The sequence below is a fragment of the Bombina bombina genome, chromosome 2 (assembly GCF_027579735.1).
Source record: "Bombina bombina isolate aBomBom1 chromosome 2, aBomBom1.pri, whole genome shotgun sequence".
NCBI lineage: Eukaryota > Metazoa > Chordata > Amphibia > Anura > Bombinatoridae > Bombina > Bombina bombina.
In genome coordinates, this window is record NC_069500.1 from 1,001,924,653 (window position 1) to 1,001,943,652 (window position 19,000).

The 19,000-nt window shown below is 39.7% G+C and overlaps 1 protein-coding gene across 3 annotated transcripts in view; it reads left to right on the forward strand.

Annotated features, from left to right (window-relative positions):
- LARP7 (La ribonucleoprotein 7, transcriptional regulator) overlaps positions 1-15,786 on the forward strand; it is a 128,819-nt gene extending 113,033 nt beyond the window's left edge. For all 3 annotated transcript variants that reach the window (XM_053703560.1, XM_053703559.1, XM_053703561.1), the window contains 3 exons: positions 6,112-6,271; positions 14,845-14,936; positions 15,216-15,786. In XM_053703560.1, coding sequence (XP_053559535.1) covers positions 6,112-6,271; positions 14,845-14,936; positions 15,216-15,296 — 333 coding nt within the window. In that variant the 3' untranslated portion in view covers positions 15,297-15,786. The remainder of the gene's footprint in view (positions 1-6,111; positions 6,272-14,844; positions 14,937-15,215) is intronic.
- Positions 15,787-19,000: the final 3,214 nt, after the last annotated feature.

Here is a 19,000-nt window from a genome sequence, read left to right on the forward strand (position 1 = left end):
AACTAGGTACAATAGCTATTAAATAGTTATTAACTATTTAATAGCTACCTAGTTAAAATAATTACAAAATTACCTGTAAAATAAATACTAACCTAAGTTACAAATACACCTAACACTACACTATCAATAAATTAATTAAATAAATTAAATACAATTATCTAAAATAAAATACAATTAAATAAACTAAACTATATTACCAAAAAAAACAAACACTAAATTACAAAAAATAAAAAAATATTACAAGAATTTTAATCTAATTACACCTAATCTAAGCCCCCTAATAAAATAAAAAAGCCCCCCAAAATAATAAAATTCCCTACCCTATACTAAATTACAAAAGTAATCAGCTCTATTACCAGCCCTTAAAAGGGCTTTTTGCAGAGCATTGCCCCAAAGTAATCTGCTCTTTTACCTGTAAAATAAAAGAAATACAATACCCCCCCCAACATTACAACCCACCACCCACACACCCCTACTCTAAAACCCATCCGATCCCCCCTTAAAAAAAACCTAACACTACCCCATTGAAGATCACCCTACCTTGAGCCGTCTTCACTCAACCGGGCACCGATGGGCCAGAATAGGAGATCCGGAACGGCAGAAGTCTTCATCCAGCACGAATGACGGTTCCTTTAAATGACGTCATCCAAGATGGCGTCCCTCGAATTCCGATTGGCTGATAGAGTCCTATCAGCCAATCGGAATTAAGGTAGGAAAAATCCGATTGGCTGATGTAATCAGCCAATCGGATTGAAGTTCAATCTGATTGGATCAGCCAATAGAATTCGAGGTCCATTCTATTGGCTGATCCAATCAGCCAATCGGATTTTTCCTACCTTAATTCCGATTGGCTGATAGAATCCTATCAGCCAATCGGAATTCGAGGGACGCCATCTTGGATGACGTCATTTAAAGGAACCGTCGTTAGTCCGTCGTGCTGGAAGGAGGCTCCGCACCGAAGGTCTTCAAGATGGAGCCGCTCATCGCCGGAAGGATGAAGATACAAGATGCCGCTTGGATGAAGACTTCTGCTGGATGGAGGACCTCTTCTGCCCCGATCGGATGAAGACTTCTGCCGCTCCGGATGTCCTATTCTGGCCCATCGGTGCCCGGCTGGGTGAAGACGGCTCAAGGTAGGGTGATCTTCAATGGGGTAGTGTTAGGTTTTTTTAAGGGGGGATCGGGTGGGTTTTAGAGTAGGGGTGTGTGGGTGGTGGGTTGTAATGTTGGGGGGGGGGTATTGTATTTCTTTTATTTTACAGGTAAAAGGGCTGATTACTTTGGGGCAATGCCCCGCAAAAAGCCCTTTTAAGGGCTGGTAATAGAGCTGATTACTTTTGTAATTTAGTATAGGGTAGGGAATTTTATTATTTTGGGGGGCTTTTTTATTTTATTATGGGGCTTAGATTAGGTGTAATTAGATTAAACTTCTTGTAATATTTTTTTATTTTTTGTAATTTGGTGTGTTTTTTTGGTAATATAGTTTAGTTTATTTAATTGTATTTTATTTTAGACTAGTCCTAAAGCCCGTTGACACGGGCCGTGTTATGTTATTTTCATCTCTCTTTCATCTCTCTCTCTTTCATCTCTCTCTCTCTCTCTCTCTCTCTCTCTCTCTCTCTCTCTCTCTCTCTCTCTCCATCTCTCTCTCTCTCTCTCTCTCTCTCTCTCTCTCTCTCTCTCTCTCTCTCTCTCTCTCTCTCTCTCCCCCCCTCTCTCTCTCCCTTTCTTTCTCTCCCCCATCTCTCTATCCCCCCTCTCTCGCTCCCCTCTCACCTCTCTCTCCCTCTCACCTCTCTCTCTCTCTCTCTCCCTCTCACCTCTCTCTCTCTCTCTCTCCCCCATCTCTCTATCGCCCCTCTCTCTCTCCCCCATCTCTCTATCGCCCCTCTCTCTCTCCCCCATCTCTCTATCCCCCCTCTCTCGCTCCCCTCTCATATCTCTCTCTCCCTCTCCTTCTCTCTCACCTCTCTCTCTCTCTCTCTCTCTCACCTCTCTCTCTCTCTCTCCCTCTCACCTCTCTCTCTCTCTCTCTCCCCCATCTCTCTATCGCCCCTCTCTCTATCCCCCCTCTCATATCTCTCTCTCCCCCCCATCTCTCTATACCCCCTCTCTCTCTCCCTCTCACCTCTCTCTCTCTCTCTGTCTCTCTCTGTCTCTCTCTGTCTCTCTCTGTCTCTCTCTCTGTCTCTCTCTGTCTCTCTCTGTCTCTCTCTCTCTCTCTCTCTCTCTCTCTCTCTCTCTCACAGCTGAGCTGCTGCCGGGTCCTCGCGCGCCTCTTACAGCTGAGCTGCTGCCGAGTCCTCACGCGCCTCTTACAGCTGAGCTGATGCCGGGTCCTCGCGGCAAGAGTTTGTCTGAACTGCGCATGACGGCTTCAGACAAACTCTTGTCTTTTATTATATAGGATAATTGTATTTAATTTATTTAATTAATTTATTGATAGTGTAGTGTTAGGTGTATTTGTAACTTAGGTTAGGATATATTTTACATTTAATTTTGTAAGTATTTTAACTAGGTAGCTATTAAATAGTTATTAACTATTTAATAGCTATTGTACCTAGTTAAAATAAATACAAAGTTGCCTGTAAAATAAAAATAAATCATAAAATAGCTACAATGTAACTATTAGTTATATTGTAGCTATCTTATGGTTTATTTTATAGGTAAGTATTTAGTTTTAAATAGGAATAATTTATTTAATTATAGTAAATTTATTTAGTTTAATTTAAATTATATTTAACTTGGGGGGGTTAGGGTTAGACTTAGGTTTAGGGGTTAATAACTTTATTATAGTAGCGGCAACGTTGGGTGCGGGAGATTAGGGGTTAATAATTGTAGGTAGGTTGCGGCGATGTTAGGGAGGGCAGATTAGGGGTTAATAAAATTTATTATAGTTTTTGCGAGGCGGGAGTGCGGCGGTTTAGGGGTTAATACATTTATTATAGTGGCGGCGATGTCCGGTCGGCAGATTAGGGGTTAATAAGTGTAGGTAGGTGGCGGCGACGTTGGGGGGGGGGCAGATTAGGGGGTTAATAAATTTAGGGGTTAATAAATTTAATATAGGTGTCTGCGATGTTAGAGACAGCAGATTAGGGGTTCATAGGGATAATGTAGGTGGCGGCGGTGTCCGGTCAGCAGATTAGGGGTTAAATATTTTTATTATAAAGTTTGCGATGTGGGGGGGGGCTTGGTTTAGTGGTTCATAGGTAGTTTATGTGTGTTAGTGTACTTTGTAGCACTGTAGTTAAGAGCTTTATGTTCCGGCGTTAGCCCATAAAACTCTTAACTACTGACTTTTAAATGCGGTTGGAGTCTTGGCGGTAGAGGCTCTACCGCTCACTTTCTCCAAGACCCGTAATACCAGCTTTAGGCAAATCTCATTAAAAAGATAGGATACGCAATTGACGTAAGGGGATTTGCGGTAGCCTCGAGTCGCGGAAGAAAAGTGAGCGGTGAGCCTCTATTTGTCAGACTCGTAATACCAGCGTTGGGTAAAAAGCAGCGTTGGGACCTCTCAACGCTTCTTTTTAAGGCTAACGCAAAACTCATAATCTAGGCGTTTGTTTTGCAGTCTGATAAAAGTTCTATTTTAGATGTGACAGAGGTAATAAAAATGGATTTACCATTTTTATTACCTCTGTCACATCTAAAATAGAACTTTGTTAAAAAAAAAATTTAAGAATTTTCCTGTTCAAAAAAAAATATATTTTTTTCTTTTTAACTTTATGCTTGTGGGGCTACCAATGGAGCTGTGGCAGTTTTACCAGCCAGCATTACTTTCGCACAGACTAGTTGTGCACAAACATGTGCTTCCTGTTAGTTTCAAAATAATCAGCTTTAATTTTTAACCTAAAAAATCCCTTTTATATAGTGTTTTCTTATAGGAATGGTTGATTTTCCTTTAAAGTCCATTTGATGGGGTTCTTTCCGGACAATATGCATATTCTTCCAATTTTTGGATCAAATGGTTATTTCCTTTTACCGTATTTAACAAATATAATAAAAGTGACTAAAAAACAGCTGTTCAAATATGCTTTTAAAGGTCTATACATGATAGGAATTCAGTTTATTGCAACTAAATTATGGCAGGATGTCTGAATACAAACTCATTAAATCAGTCCCTATTTTAAACTACCCTGATACACTCATGCAACTATAGCATTTTTAATTCAGTGCTCACTGCTTAGAATATAAATAGAAAACTAATGCAATTATTTCTTACCTGTTCAAAACTGATTTATATATTTCAGTTTGAAAAAGTTCTGCCTAAATATGAGACCACTCACAAATAAACCTGCAACCATTGTAGATGACAGAGATTTCCTTCTTGTACTGATACTGTACAATACTTGACTCAGGCAGTTCCTTCTTACCCACTCAGCAGGAAATGTTTGAGCGTTGCCATGGTACCCGGCGGCAGCGCTCTGATTTAAAAACTGTCAGAAGTAGAACATAGCCGCACAGGCAGATGGAGGGGTGGGCTTTTGCGGGGTGGACGCAAGAAATAATTTTTTTTTTTTTTCAAATTGCACATCCCCTAATCTTGGGTGATAGTTACAACAGATGCCCCAGAAGGTGCAGGGAATTTAGTCACACTCAGGAGGCAAGATTACCAATCAATGTGTTGGAACTTTGTGAGATTTTTAGGGATCTTCAAAGTTAGCACTGATCAAAAAGGAAACATATTTGTTAGACATTACCATGGCTTACATAAATCGTCAAGGGGCAACCAAGAGTTACCTGGCAATTGAAGAAAGTATCTCACATTTTCCTTTGGGCGGAGCACAATCACTGTGTGATCTCAGCCATTCACATTCCTGGAGTCAACAATTAGGAAGTGGACTTCCTCAGTAGTCAGACTTTCCACTCAGGGGAGTTGTCGTTGAACCAAGAGGTCTTCGAACAAGTTGTGGCTTGCTGGGAGAGGCCGGAAATAGACATAATGGCATCTCGTCTGAATCATAAGCTCCTGAGATATTGTTCCAGGTCAAGTGATCCTCAAGCAAATCTCATAGATGCCTTGGTGGTCCAATGGTCTTATCGGCTGATGTATGATTTTCAGCCGCTGGTGATACTTTCCTGAGTTTTATAACTCGAATCAAGCAGGAGGAGGCTTCAGTAATCCTAATTGCTCTCACTCTGGCCATGCAGTACTTGTTATGCAGATCTCATTCAAATATCTTCCGTGGAAGCTTCCGCTTCCTTTCATCCAGATTTAAAATCTCTCAATTTGACGGCATGGAGGTTGATCATTTAGTCCTTCTTAAACGTGATTTTTCTGAGTCTGTTCTGAACAATCTTATTCAGACGAGGAATGGTATTCCTGTCTTTGAATGAGTCTCGCAATTATCAATGGGATTCTGTTCGTTACCCTATTATTCTTCAGTTCTTGCAAGATGGTTTGGATAACTGTTTGTCAGCCAGTTCTTAGAAAGGGCTGAAATCTGACCTTTTAGTTTTGTACTATAGGAAATTGGCAAAGTTTCCAGACATTCAGATTTTCATTCAGGCTGTGGTGAAGATTAACCTAGTCTTTAGATCTCTACAAGTTCATCCTTTTGAGTCTTAGCATTATGTGGATATTCAGCTTTTATCTTGGAAGATTTTGTTTCTTTTAGCCATCTCGGTTTCTGAACTCTCTGCTTTATCTTGTGAGTCCTCTTACCTTGTGTTCTATCAGGAGAAGGCCGTTCTCAGGACTTGTAATTTTTTACTCAAGGTTGTCTTTGGTGAACATTTAATCAAGAGATTGTCGTCACCTTCTCCCAAGAATCTCAAAGAACGTCTCTTGCTTAATTTGGATGTGGTACAGGCATTATAGTTTTATCTTCAAGCCACTAAGGATTTTAGTCTTCTTTGTTTGTTCATTTTTCTGGCAAGCTTAAGGGACAAAAGTTCTTCCTACTATTCTGTTTCCTCTTCCTTCTTGGCTATATGGCAGACTGAGGGGAATCAGGAAGTGGGAGGGATTAAAGCTCTTAATGTTTTGGTAATTTTTGCCTGCCTCATGGTGGAGGGAGCTTTATCCCAAATGTCATGGCTTGTGGACTCTCACCACCATGAAAGAGAAATGTTATCATGTAACCATAAATTATGTTTTTATAACAGGATGTTCTGTCAGGGATATCTGATGTTGCCTATGTGGACATGCTAGAAGGGGATACAGAGTGCCACGCTCGTTATAAAACTCCTGAGGATGCCCAGGGTGCACTGAAAGCACGTAGTGAACTCCAGACCAAGCACAACTGGAAGCTGAAGATTCTCTCAGGTAAATCCAATCAGCCAAGTTTCAGAATCTACTGTGATTCTTTTTATCGCTGTTCAGTCTCATAATTACAACAAACAAAAATCTTCAACACTCACTGCATAATCTTCTTTCTCCAACATAGGTGTGTCCGGTCCACGGCGTCATCCTTACTTGTGGGATATTCTCTTCCCCAACAGGAAATGGCAAAGAGCCCAGCAAAGCTGGTCACATGATCCCTCCTAGGCTCCGCCTTCCCCAGTCATTCTCTTTGCCGTTGCACAGGCAACATCTCCACGGAGATGGCTCAGAGTTTTTTGGTGTTTAAATGTAGTTTTTATTCTTCTATCAAGAGTTTGTTATTTTAAAATAGTGCTGGTATGTACTATTTACTCTGAAACAGAAAAGAGATGAAGATTTCTGTTTGTAAGAGGAAAATGATTTTAGCAACCGTTACTAAAATCGATGGCTGTTTCCACACAGGACTGTTGAGAGGAATTAACTTCAGTTGGGGGAAACAGTGAGCAGACTTTGGCTGCTTGAGGTATGACACATTTCTAACAAGACTTGGTAATGCTGGAAGCTGTCATTTTCCCTATGGGATCCGGTAAGCCATTTTCTTAATTTTCAATATAAGAATAAAAGGGCTTCACAAGGGCTTTAAAGACTGGTAGACATTTTTCTGGGCCAAAACGATTACTTTATAAGCATATTTAATGGTTTATAACTTTGGAGAGTTATTTTAATCTTGGGAATTTTATTAAAAAAACGGCAGGCACTGTATTGGACACCTTTTTCACTGGGGGCCTTTTCTAGTCATAGGCAGAGCCTCATTTTCGCGCCACTAATGCGCAGTTGTTTTTGAGAAGCAAGGCATGCAGATGCATGTGTGAGGAGCTCAGATCCACTGAAAAAGCTTATTGAAGGCGTCATTTGGTATCGTATTCCCCTCTGGGCTTGGTTGGGTCTCAGCAAAGCAGATACCAGGGACTGTATAGGGGTTAAATGTAAAAACGGCTCCGGTTCCGTTATTTTAAGAGTTAAAGCTTTCAAATTTGGTGTGCAATACTTTTAAGGCTTTATGACACTGTGGTGAAATTTTGGTGAATTTTGAACATTTCCTTCATACTTTTGCGTATATTCAGTAAAAAAGTGTGTTCAGTTTAAAATTTAAAGAGACAGTAACGGTTTTATTTTAAAACGTTTTTTGTGCTTTGTTATCAAGTTTATGCCTATTAACATGTCTGAACTATCAGATAGACGATGTTCTGTATGTTCGGAAGCCAAGGTTCCTCTCCATTTAAATATATGTGATGAATGTGACAAACAAAGTAGGGACAATGATGCCACTGATAATAATGTTGCCCAAAATGATTCCTTAAGTGAGGGGAGTAAGCATGGTACTGCATCATCTCCTTCTATGTCTACACCAGTCTTGCCCACTCAGGAGGTCCCTAGTGAATCTAGTGCGCCAATCCTCCTTACTATGCAACAATTAACGGCTGTAATGGATAATTCTATTAAAAACATTTTAGCCAAAATGCCCACTTATCAGCGAAAGCGCGACTGCTCTGTTTTAGATACTGAAGAGCATGAGGACGCTGATGATAATGGTTCTGACATGCCCTTACACCAGTCTGAAGGGGCTAGGGAGGTTTTGTCTGAGGGAGAAATTTCAGATTCAGGAAAAATTTCTCAACAAGCTGAACCTGACGTTATTACATTTAAATTTAAATTGGAACATCTCCGCGCTCTGCTTAAGGAGGTGTTATCTACTCTGGATGATTGTGACAATTTGGTCATTCCAGAGAAATTATGTAAGATGGACAGGTTCCTAGAGGTCCCGGTGCCCCCCGAAGCTTTTCCTATACCCAAGCGGGTGGCGGACATTGTAAATAAAGAATGGGAAATGCCCGGCATACCTTTTGTCCCTCCCCCTATATTTAAGAAATTATTTCCTATGGTCGACCCCAGGAAGGACTTATGGCAGACAGTCCCCAAGGTCGAGGGGGCGGTTTCTACTCTAAACAAACGCACCACTATCCCTATAGAAGATAGTTGTGCTTTCAAAGATCCTATGGATAAAGAATTAGAGGGTTTTCTTAAAAAGATGTTTGTTCAGCAAGGTTACCTTCTACAACCAATTTCATGCATTGTTCCTGTCACTACAGCAGCGTGTTTCTGGTTCGAGGAACTAGAAAAGTCGCTCAATCAAGCATCCTCTTATGAGGAGGTTATGGACAGAGTTCAAGCACTTAAGTTGGCTAACTCTTTTACCTTAGACGCCACTTTGCAATTAGCTAGATTAGCGGCGAAAAATTCAGGTTTTGCTATTGTGGCGCGCAGAGCGCTTTGGCTGAAGTCTTGGTCAGCGGATGTGTCCTCCAAGAACAGATTGCTTAACATCCCTTTCAAGGGGAAAACGCTGTTTGGCCCTGACTTGAAAGAGATTATTTCAGACATCACTGGGGGAAAGGGCCACGCCCTTCCTCAGGATAGGTCTTTTAAGGCTAAAAATAAAACAAATTTTCGTCCCTTTCGCAGAAACGGACCAGCCTCGAATTCTACATCCTCTAAGCAAGAGGGTAATTCTTCTCAAACCAAGCCAGCCTGGAGACCGATGCAAGGCTGGAACAAAGGTAAGCAGGCCAAGAAGCCCGCTACCGCTACCAAGACAGCATGAGATGCTGGCCCCCGATCCGGGACCGGATCTGGTGGGGGGCAGACTCTCTCTCTTCGCTCAGGCTTGGGCAAGAGATGTTCAGGATCCTTGGGCGCTAGAAATAGTTTCTCAAGGTTATCTCCTGGAATTCAAGGAACTACCCCCAAGGGGAAGGTTCCACAGGTCTCAATTGTCTTCAGACCAAATAAAAAGACAGGCATTCTTACATTGTGTAGAAGACCTGTTAAAAATGGGAGTGATTCATCCTGTTCCATTAGGAGAACAAGGGATGGGGTTTTACTCCAATCTGTTCATAGTTCCCAAAAAAGAGGGAACATTCAGGCCAATTTTGGATCTCAAGATCCTAAACAAATTTCTCAAGGTCCCATCGTTCAAGATGGAAACCATTCGGACAATTCTTCCTACCATCCAGGAAGGTCAATTCATGACCACGGTGGATTTAAAGGATGCGTATCTACATATTCCTATCCACAAGGGACATCATCGGTTCCTAAGATTCGCCTTTCTGGACAAGCATTACCAGTTTGTGGCACTTCCATTCGGACTAGCCACTGCTCCAAGAATTTTCACAAAGGTACTAGGGTCCCTTCTAGCGGTGCTAAGGCCAAGGGGCATTGCAGTAGTACCCTACTTGGACGACATACTGATTCAAGCGTCGTCTCTACCACAAGCAAAGGCTCATACGGACATTGTCCTAGCCTTTCTCAGATCTCACGGGTGGAAAGTGAACGTAGAAAAAAGTTCTCTATTCCCGTCAACAAGAGTTCCCTTCTTGGGAACAATAATAGACTCCTTGGAAATGAAGATTTTTCTGACAGAAGCCAGAAAATCAAAACTTCTAAGCTCTTGTCAAGTACTTCATTCTGTTCTTCTTCCTTCCATAGCGCAGTGCATGGAAGTAATAGGTTTGTTGGTTGCGGCAATGGACATAGTTCCTTTTGCGCGAATTCATCTAAGACCATTACAACTGTGCATGCTCAGACAGATGAGCTTCAGAAGACCAGAGTGGGTCATTGTAACGACCGACGCCAGCCTGGTGGGCTGGGGCGCGGTCTGGAAACACCTGAAGGCTCAGGGTCTATGGTCTCGGGAAGAATCTCTTCTCCCGATAAACATTCTGGAACTGAGAGCGATATTCAATGCTCTCAAGGCTTGGCCTCAACTAGCAAAGGCCAAATTCATAAGGTTTCAATCAGACAACATGACGACTGTTGCATATATCAACCATCAGGGGGGAACAAGGAGTTCCCTGGCGATGGAAGAAGTGACCAAAGTAATTCAATGGGCGGAGCTTCACTCCTGCCACTTGTCTGCAATCCACATCCCAGGAGTGGAAAATTGGGAAGCGGATTTTCTGAGTCGTCAGACATTTCATCCGGGGGAGTGGGAACTCCATCCGGAAATCTTTGCCCAAATAACTCAATTATGGGGCATTCCAGACATGGATCTGATGGCGTCTCGTCAGAACTTCAAGGTTCCTTGCTACGGGTCCAGATCCAGGGATCCCAAGGCGACTCTAGTAGATGCACTAGTAGCGCCCTGGACCTTCAACCTAGCTTATGTGTTCCCACCGTTTCCTCTCATTCCCAGGCTGGTAGCCAGGATCAATCAAGAGAGGGCTTCGGTGATCTTGATAGCTCCTGCGTGGCCACGCAGAACTTGGTATGCAGACCTGGTGAATATGTCATCGGCTCCACCATGGAAGCTACCTTTGAGACGGGACCTTCTTGTTCAAGGTCCGTTCGAACATCCGAATCTGGCATCACTCCAACTGACTGCTTGGAGATTGAACGCTTGATTTTATCAAGGCGTGGGTTCTCAGATTCTGTCATTGATACTGTTATTCAGGCTAGAAAGCCTGTAACTAGGAAAATTTACCATAAAGTATGGAAGAAATATATCTGTTGGTGCGAATCGAAAGGATTCCCATGGAACAGGGTAAAAATTCCTAAGATTCTATCCTTTCTACAAGAGGGTTTGGAGAAAGGATTATCTGCAAGTTCTTTGAAGGGACAGATTTCTGCTTTATCTGTTTTACTTCACAAGAAGCTGGCGGCTGTGCCAGATGTTCAGGCTTTTGTTCAGGCTCTGGTTAGAATCAAGCCTGTTTACAAGCCTTTGACTCCTCCTTGGAGTCTCAATTTAGTTCTTTCAGTTCTTCAAGGGGTTCCGTTTGAACCCTTACATTCCGTAGATATTAAGTTATTATCTTGGAAAGTTTTATTTTTGGTTGCAATTTCTTCTGCTAGAAGAGTTTCAGAGTTATCTGCTCTGCAGTGTTCTCCTCTTTATCTGGTGTTCCATGCAGATAAGGTGGTTTTGCGTACTAAACCTGGTTTTCTTCCGAAAGTTGTTTCTAATAAAAATATTAACCAGGAGATAGTTGTGCCTTCTTTGTGTCCGAATCCAGTTTCAAAGAAGGAACGTTTGTTGCACAATTTGGATGTAGTTCGTGCTCTAAAATTCTATTTAGAGGCTACAAAGGATTTCAGACAAACATCTTCCTTGTTTGTTGTTTATTCTGGTAAAAGGAGAGGTCAAAAAGCAACTTCTACCTCTCTCTCTTTTTGGCTTAAAAGCATCATCAGATTGGCTTATGAGACTGCCGGACGGCAGCCTCCTGAAAGAATCACAGCTCATTCCACTAGGGCTGTGGCTTCCACATGGGCCTTCAAGAACGAGGCTTCTGTTGATCAGATATGTAAGGCAGCGACTTGGTCTTCACTGCACACTTTTACCAAATTTTACAAATTTGATACTTTTGCTTCTTCTGAGGCTATTTTTGGGAGAAAGGTTTTGCAAGCCGTGGTGCCTTCCATCTAGGTGACCTGATTTGCTCCCTCCCATCATCCGTGTCCTAAAGCTTTGGTATTGGTTCCCACAAGTAAGGATGACGCCGTGGACCGGACACACCTATGTTGGAGAAAACAGAATTTATGTTTACCTGATAAATTACTTTCTCCAACGGTGTGTCCGGTCCACGGCCCGCCCTGGTTTTTTAATCAGGTCTGATGATTTAATTTCTCTAACTACAGTCACCACGGTATCATATGATTTCTCCTATGCAAATATTCCTCCTTTACGTCGGTCGAATGACTGGGGAAGGCGGAGCCTAGGAGGGATCATGTGACCAGCTTTGCTGGGCTCTTTGCCATTTCCTGTTGGGGAAGAGAATATCCCACAAGTAAGGATGACGCCGTGGACCGGACACACCGTTGGAGAAAGTAATTTATCAGGTAAACATAAATTCTGTTTTTCGTAGGAAAATATATTTTATACTACCATATATTTCCTTTTTTTTTTCTTCTCATGTACTCTTCTTATGACAAGAAACTGCATTCAGTAAGCCTCACAGTGATCTTCACCCTCACAATGTCAAATAGGAGTGTAACTCTGTTACTTTAACATGATCTGGAAAGCGTATATGTTTTTTAGTATATCTTGTCTTTTTATAAAGTATCACTAGAATGCAACTAACCAATTATAACGGATATCAAGCACTGGAAAAGCCAGTGCCCACCCTTCTGTTTACTAAATATGTACGTATACTTCTGAAGTAAATCCAGTGACGTTTGGAGAGTGAAGTGATTACTTATTCTTCACCTTCAGTCCCCTAATAAGGAATTTAAGTGCTGGACATTCAGATTAACATGTAAAGAAGGGCAGAGTGGTCTGAACCTGAGGTTGCTTTGTATTGTTTCCTATTGATCGTTTCCTGAGGGGCTAACATTATAAGAGTAATTCTTTGCAACTTGGTACTTTTGTGACCTCTCTATATAAATGTAAAACTACAGTTACACTGATGAAACACAACACTTTTATTATTGTATGAGCTAAATATACCACCCAGTGGTGCCTGAATTTGGCTTAGAGGGACAAGGAATTCAAAATTAGACTTTCAGATGGAGCGTACAATTAAAGAAACAAAAATAAGCTTTACAGTTTTACTTCTGTCATCAAATGTTTATATCCTTTGTTAAAATATTGCTCCTTTCCATGAAGACATACTTGGGTAGGCTCAAGAGCATGCATGAGTCTTGAGCACTTTATGGCTGCAGTGTTTGCAACAATGTTTGTGCATAGTGCTCAATCCAAATGTACATCTCTGAGTCTACATCAGTATGCTCTCACGAAAAGGAGACCCCCAGTTTACCACTTTTTTTTGTTTTTGCTCTTCCCAGTGAGTCTGAAATGCAAGTTGAGAATTATGGATCTTGAAGTATGCAACATTCTTCACAGTGATTATTTGGTCAGAAACTAATTTAACCCCTTTACTGCATGACAACACATGGTCCTCATCCACACAAGGGATACTGAACCCAAATTTATTTATTTCACGATTCAGATAGAGCATTCAGTTTTAAGCAACTTTCTAATTTACTCCTATTTATCAATATTTCTTCATTCTCTTGGTAACTTTATTTGAAAAAGCAGAAATGTAAGCCTACGAGCCGGCCCATTTTTTGTTCAGCACCTTGGATAGCACTTGCTGATTGATGGCTACATTTAGCTACCAATCAGCAAGTATACCCAGGTGCTAAACCAAAGATGGGCCGGCTTGTAGGCTTACATTCCTGCTTTTTCAAATAAAGATGCCAAGAGAACAAAGAAAAAAATGATAATAGGAGTAAATTAGAAAGTTGCTTAAAATTGCCTGCTCTATCTGAATCACAAAAGAATAAAATGGATTCAGTATCCCTTTAAGTGCGTATGAGAATCATATGTCATCATCTGGAGGGGGGCACTTTTGGAGCTCATCACATCCCCCTGCACTTAACCCCAAATGCCTTGTAGTGGACTGGCATTACCAGGGGAATCCAGGGATGCGTCACCACTCATGGTCAAGCCCCGGAATCCAGGAAAGAAAGAGGCAGATCCTTGGGACTTAAGAGAGCTGTATGGGGTTTTTTTAAACTCATAAATCTCAGCCCCCTTGAGTCCTAGAAACCCAAGACCCGCAATTTGAAAGGAATGGAAATTGCCTGCTCTTTCAAATAGTGGGTGCCTTGGGAGTGAGTATAAACCATGTAAAAAAGAAATAAAAAATCCCCACACTGTTTTTAGACTTCTTCTAACAGGTCATCAAAAAAAGCCTATAAACCCCCATTACCCCTTGTTTTAACTCTTAGAAGCTCCTCATTGAAATAAAGCCCCGATAGAGTTTTTATAGCCAGGTGATTACCTGGAGTGTATAAATGTGCATTTAGTTGAGTAGAGGTGCTTGGGAACACCTACATGCACATCAAAGCTATATACATATACCCAAAGGGACTTTTTAATATGTGAACAACTACTCCTTTTTTTATAGAGTTTAGAAAAAACACACTTTTTTTTTTTTTTTTTTACAACCCTGTTTATTAAATTTTTAATACATTAAATAAATATATACGAGTTCTCACGTGTCATGATATATACATAAAATAATTGTATAGTGTGAATCTGTTGTGTCTGCTGAAAACCCCCCAATATATATGTGTGGGTTTCTCACTGACAAATGACCTACAGTGGGGCTTAAAAGTGAGCAGCCTATAAAACCTCCAAAACATCTCAGCACATGGGTGGAAATGACTCAGCAGTTAAATTGTTAAATCTGTTCCTAACTGACCATAGCAATTGGGATTTATTTATGCACTTTAAGACAGTGCAATTTTTGCTAACAAATTGGCAGTTTTAAATGCTTTTAAAATATTTGTGTATGTACATTGTTTGCAATGTAATGTTGAAATGCTGATATATATATATATATATATATATATATATACATATATATATATATATATATATATATATATATATATATACTATACATATATACTATACATATATAGACATGACTGTAATGTCCTTTAATTAGAATAGTTAGGGATTCTATATTTTTATATGTTCATTTTCCTATACTTTTGCTTCCCTGTAGGAGACGGTGAACAGCGGTATTGGCAGAAGATTTTGGTAGACAGGCAGGCAAGACTTAATCGACCTCGTGAAAAGAAACGTGGTACTGATAAGGTTAGACCTTTTAATTTAAAAGAAAAATAAAATGTTTTAACAATAGAGAAAAATGTCATGTTTTAAAAAAAAAAATCACTGGAGACCATAATTCATGGAAAATCATTACCACGCACAAGGTAATCTGTTACTAGTCTGCTCACTTGCATAATGCATAATTATTATTTTTTATTCTTTACATTTCTATCTCTTTAAATAACAACTCAATTCCTGCTGGTGACCTTCGTTTCTTTATTGTGTCCTATAACATTTTTATAATGTGCTTGTTTTTTTTTGCAGTTGGTTGCCAAAGCAGAGAAAATAAGACTGGCTAAAACACAGGAAGCAAGCAAACACATTCGATTCTCCGATGGATTGTAAAGCTGCTGGGATTCTATTTTGTTAACTTCTGCAAGAGTCAGAAACACGTCTGTTCTATGAGCAGTGTTCACAAATTTATATATTTTAAAGAAAAAAAGATATTATAATCTTCAAAGTAGATTTGCTTTAAATGGACTGTATAATGCTTTGAGCCGTTATGTTTGTGTGTATTTGTTGTTGCAGTGTGTTTTTTTTTATTTAAGTATTTTAGCTTCATTAGTTCAGGGCTTCAATAGTAACAACAATTAAAATGACAACATACGTTATTTCAGCTCTCATACAATTGCATTATACCTTTTTATAAAAATAATTTCCCCCTAGCAATACTGATTTTGTTTATGCCTTAAAATTGCCAATTAGTAACTAAAAATATGATTATTTTTTTTTCTTATAAACAAGAATGTATTCTTAATAAAAAATCTGCTTATGCATTTCCATTTATTTTTGTACCCTTTTTTGTTGTTAAATAAAATGTTTTAAATATGTTGTATATTTTAATTTTAACTGAATCTTTTTTTCTAGTGTCTTATACTTTTATTCTTCACTGGAAATCTTCATGTAATATGAATGTGGAAAGTAGTATTGAACAAAGTTAATAAATTATGGAATAAGTTTTAAAGTATGTTCAAAGTAAAGAAAAAATTACATTTGTTAAAAGATTTTCGGCCACATTAGTAGTGACAATTTCAATTGTTCCTTTATTTGACAAAACATGGAGAATGCTAAAGAAGTTTGTTTTACACTGTTACAAAGAGATTTAAGTTCTGAACAGACCCAAGTATTCTCAATTGCAATGAGTGTGATATGTTGATGTTCTAAGTTTGATTACAGAAGACTTAAAGGGATGTGAAACCCAAACATTTTATTTTGTGATTCAGACTTCTGTTATCAAATTTGCTTTGTTCCCATGTTATTTTTTCTTTAAGAGAGAGCACTATAAAGCAGGAAACCACTGCCATATAGTGCTCCTTACACGTGAAAGCTCCAGAGCTTACATCCCTGATTTTTTTTAAAAAGGTACCAAAAAGAACAAAGACAATTTGATAATAGAAGTAAATTAAAATGTTTAAAACTGTATGCTCTGTCTGAATCATGAAAGAAAGAAAAATGTTGGTTTTAATGTCCCTTTAATAATGTAACTAGACCAAAGCAGGAGATCAGTGAGATGGGGAAGAACACCTTTAACTGAATTTTGAGTGTTCTATTTTATTTCGCTTACGATAACAATAACACCTCGCAACCGATTCACAGGTAAAAGCGTAGATGTCACACGCGTCCCGATTTTTCTTACTTGGAGAAGTTGGTTTAGGCTGCTCACATGACTTAAATATTCTCTGTCAGAGATTGGATGCTCATATCTGGCGCCGCTAGAGTTGTTTTGATAAAAAGCCAATGGGCTTGCAGATATCACTCCTCACTCCTGTCTGCTATATAAATTTTATTTGTGCAGTCAGTCAGTGAGTGTCTGAGTGATCGTGACCTACCTGAGGCGCTGAGCTCAAAGTGACTCCACTGTCTGACTGCCTTAAAGGGACACTGAACCCAAATGTTTTCTTTTGTTATTTAGATAGAGCATGCAATTTTAAGCAACTTTCTAATTTACTCCTATTATCAAATTTTCTTCATTCGCTATGTATCTTTGAAATGCAAGTAGGTTTAGATGCTGGCCCATTTTTGGTGAACAACATGGGTTGTTCTTGCTGATTGGTGGATAAATTCACCCACCAATAAACAAGTGCTGTCCAGCCAATAAACCAAACATTTCTGGCTCCTTAGCTTAGATGCCTTCTTTTTTCATGTAAAGATAGCAAGAGAACGAAGAAAAATTGATATTAGGAGTAAATTAGAAAGCTGCTTAAAATTGCATGCTCTATCTAAATAAAGAAAGAAAAAAATTGAGTTAATTGTCCATTTAATATGCCCCTGCTCCAGTCCACTGATCAGTCTCCGTTTTCACTCAGTCTTCCTCCATAGTGCCACTGACTAATGTGGACTTTGCCTGCTAACCCCGTTGCCGCTTATTAGATCACACACATTTGTAACTCCCTCAAGCCTTGTGCCGACAGCAAGAAGGTGAAAAACTTCATGTGACCTCGCTGCTGGGGCAATTGCCGCCCCCAAAAATTTGCCACCCTAGGCATGGGCTTTGTTGGCCTATGCCTTAATACGCCCCTGGTACTAGTAGATACGTGTCTGTTGGCAAGTATCATTTATTATTATTTATATGACACTCTGTAGCTTTATTTGGGAAATCATAATTGTATATTAATATAAATAGCCTTGGGACAGAATCTTTTTTTTTTTAACCACGTGTCGACCTTCGTGTCTGTGCATGTCAAGATAACACACATTAACCCTTGACAGGTTTTTTTTTTGCATGCTTAGGGACATTATGTTTTTTCCCGTGCTTCAGATTTCAGGTCAGTGCATGTCAGGTTAGTGCACGTATGCCCTCATCGGGTTTTGGAGCACTGATCTCCCTTAGTTTTCACACGTGTCGTCCTATTCAGTTGAGTGCTATCCAGGTGTGTAGTCTACTTTGTCTCCTGTATTTGTAACGTTTTCACCTCCCTATAGCGCTGCTATTAAAGGTTTGAAAAAAACGGCTTGTGCAGGCGATATGGTGGCGTTGAGCTCCATACCTCACCCAAATACAAGCAGTCTTTTGACGTGCTCGTGCACGATTTCCCAATAGACATCAATGGGGAGAGCCTGCAAAAAAAAAAAAGCCTAACATCTGCGATCATGGAATGAAAAGCTACGTAACGCAGCCCCATTGATGTTTATGGGGAAAGTAAAAGTTAGGTTTAAACATAACATAAAAACCACGTCTAAACACCCCTAATCCGCCGCCCCCGACATCGCCGCAACCTACATATTAACCCCTAATCTGTCGCCCTTAACATTGCCGCCACCTACCTACAGTTATTAACCTCTAATCTGCTGCCCCCAACATCGCCGCAACCTACATTAGTTATTAACCCCTAATCTACCGCCCCTAACATCCCCACCACCTACATTACAGTTATTGACCCCTAATCTGCCACCACCTACATACATTTATTAACCCCTAATCTGCTAGCCCTAACATCGCCGCCACCTACCTACACTCATTAGCCCCTAATCAGCCGCCCCCAAGGTCGTCGTCACTATACTAAAGTTATTAACCCCTAAACCTCTGGCCTCCTACATCACTAACACTAAATAAATATATTAACCCCTAACGTAAGCCTATCCCTAACACCCCCTAACTTAAATATAATTAAAATAAATCTAAATAAAACGTACAATTATTACCTAAATAATTCCTATTTAAAACTAAATAAATACCTGTAAAATAAAACCTAAGCTAGCTACAATATTACTAATAGTTATATTGTAGCTATCTTAGGTTTTATTTCACAGGTAAATTTGTATTTATTTTAACTAGGTAGACTAGTTAGTAAATAGTTATTAACTATTTACTAGCTACCTAGTTAAAATAAATACAAAGTTACCTGTCAAATAAAACCTAACATTACAATAAAATTAAATCAATTAAATTAATAAAAAACAATTATCTAAATTACAAAAAATAAACACTAAATTACACAAAATAAAAAACGAAATTATCAAAAATAAAAACGAATTACTCCTAATCTAATAGCCCTATCAAAATAAAAAAGCCCCCCCCCCCAAATAAAAAACCCCTAGTCTACACTAAA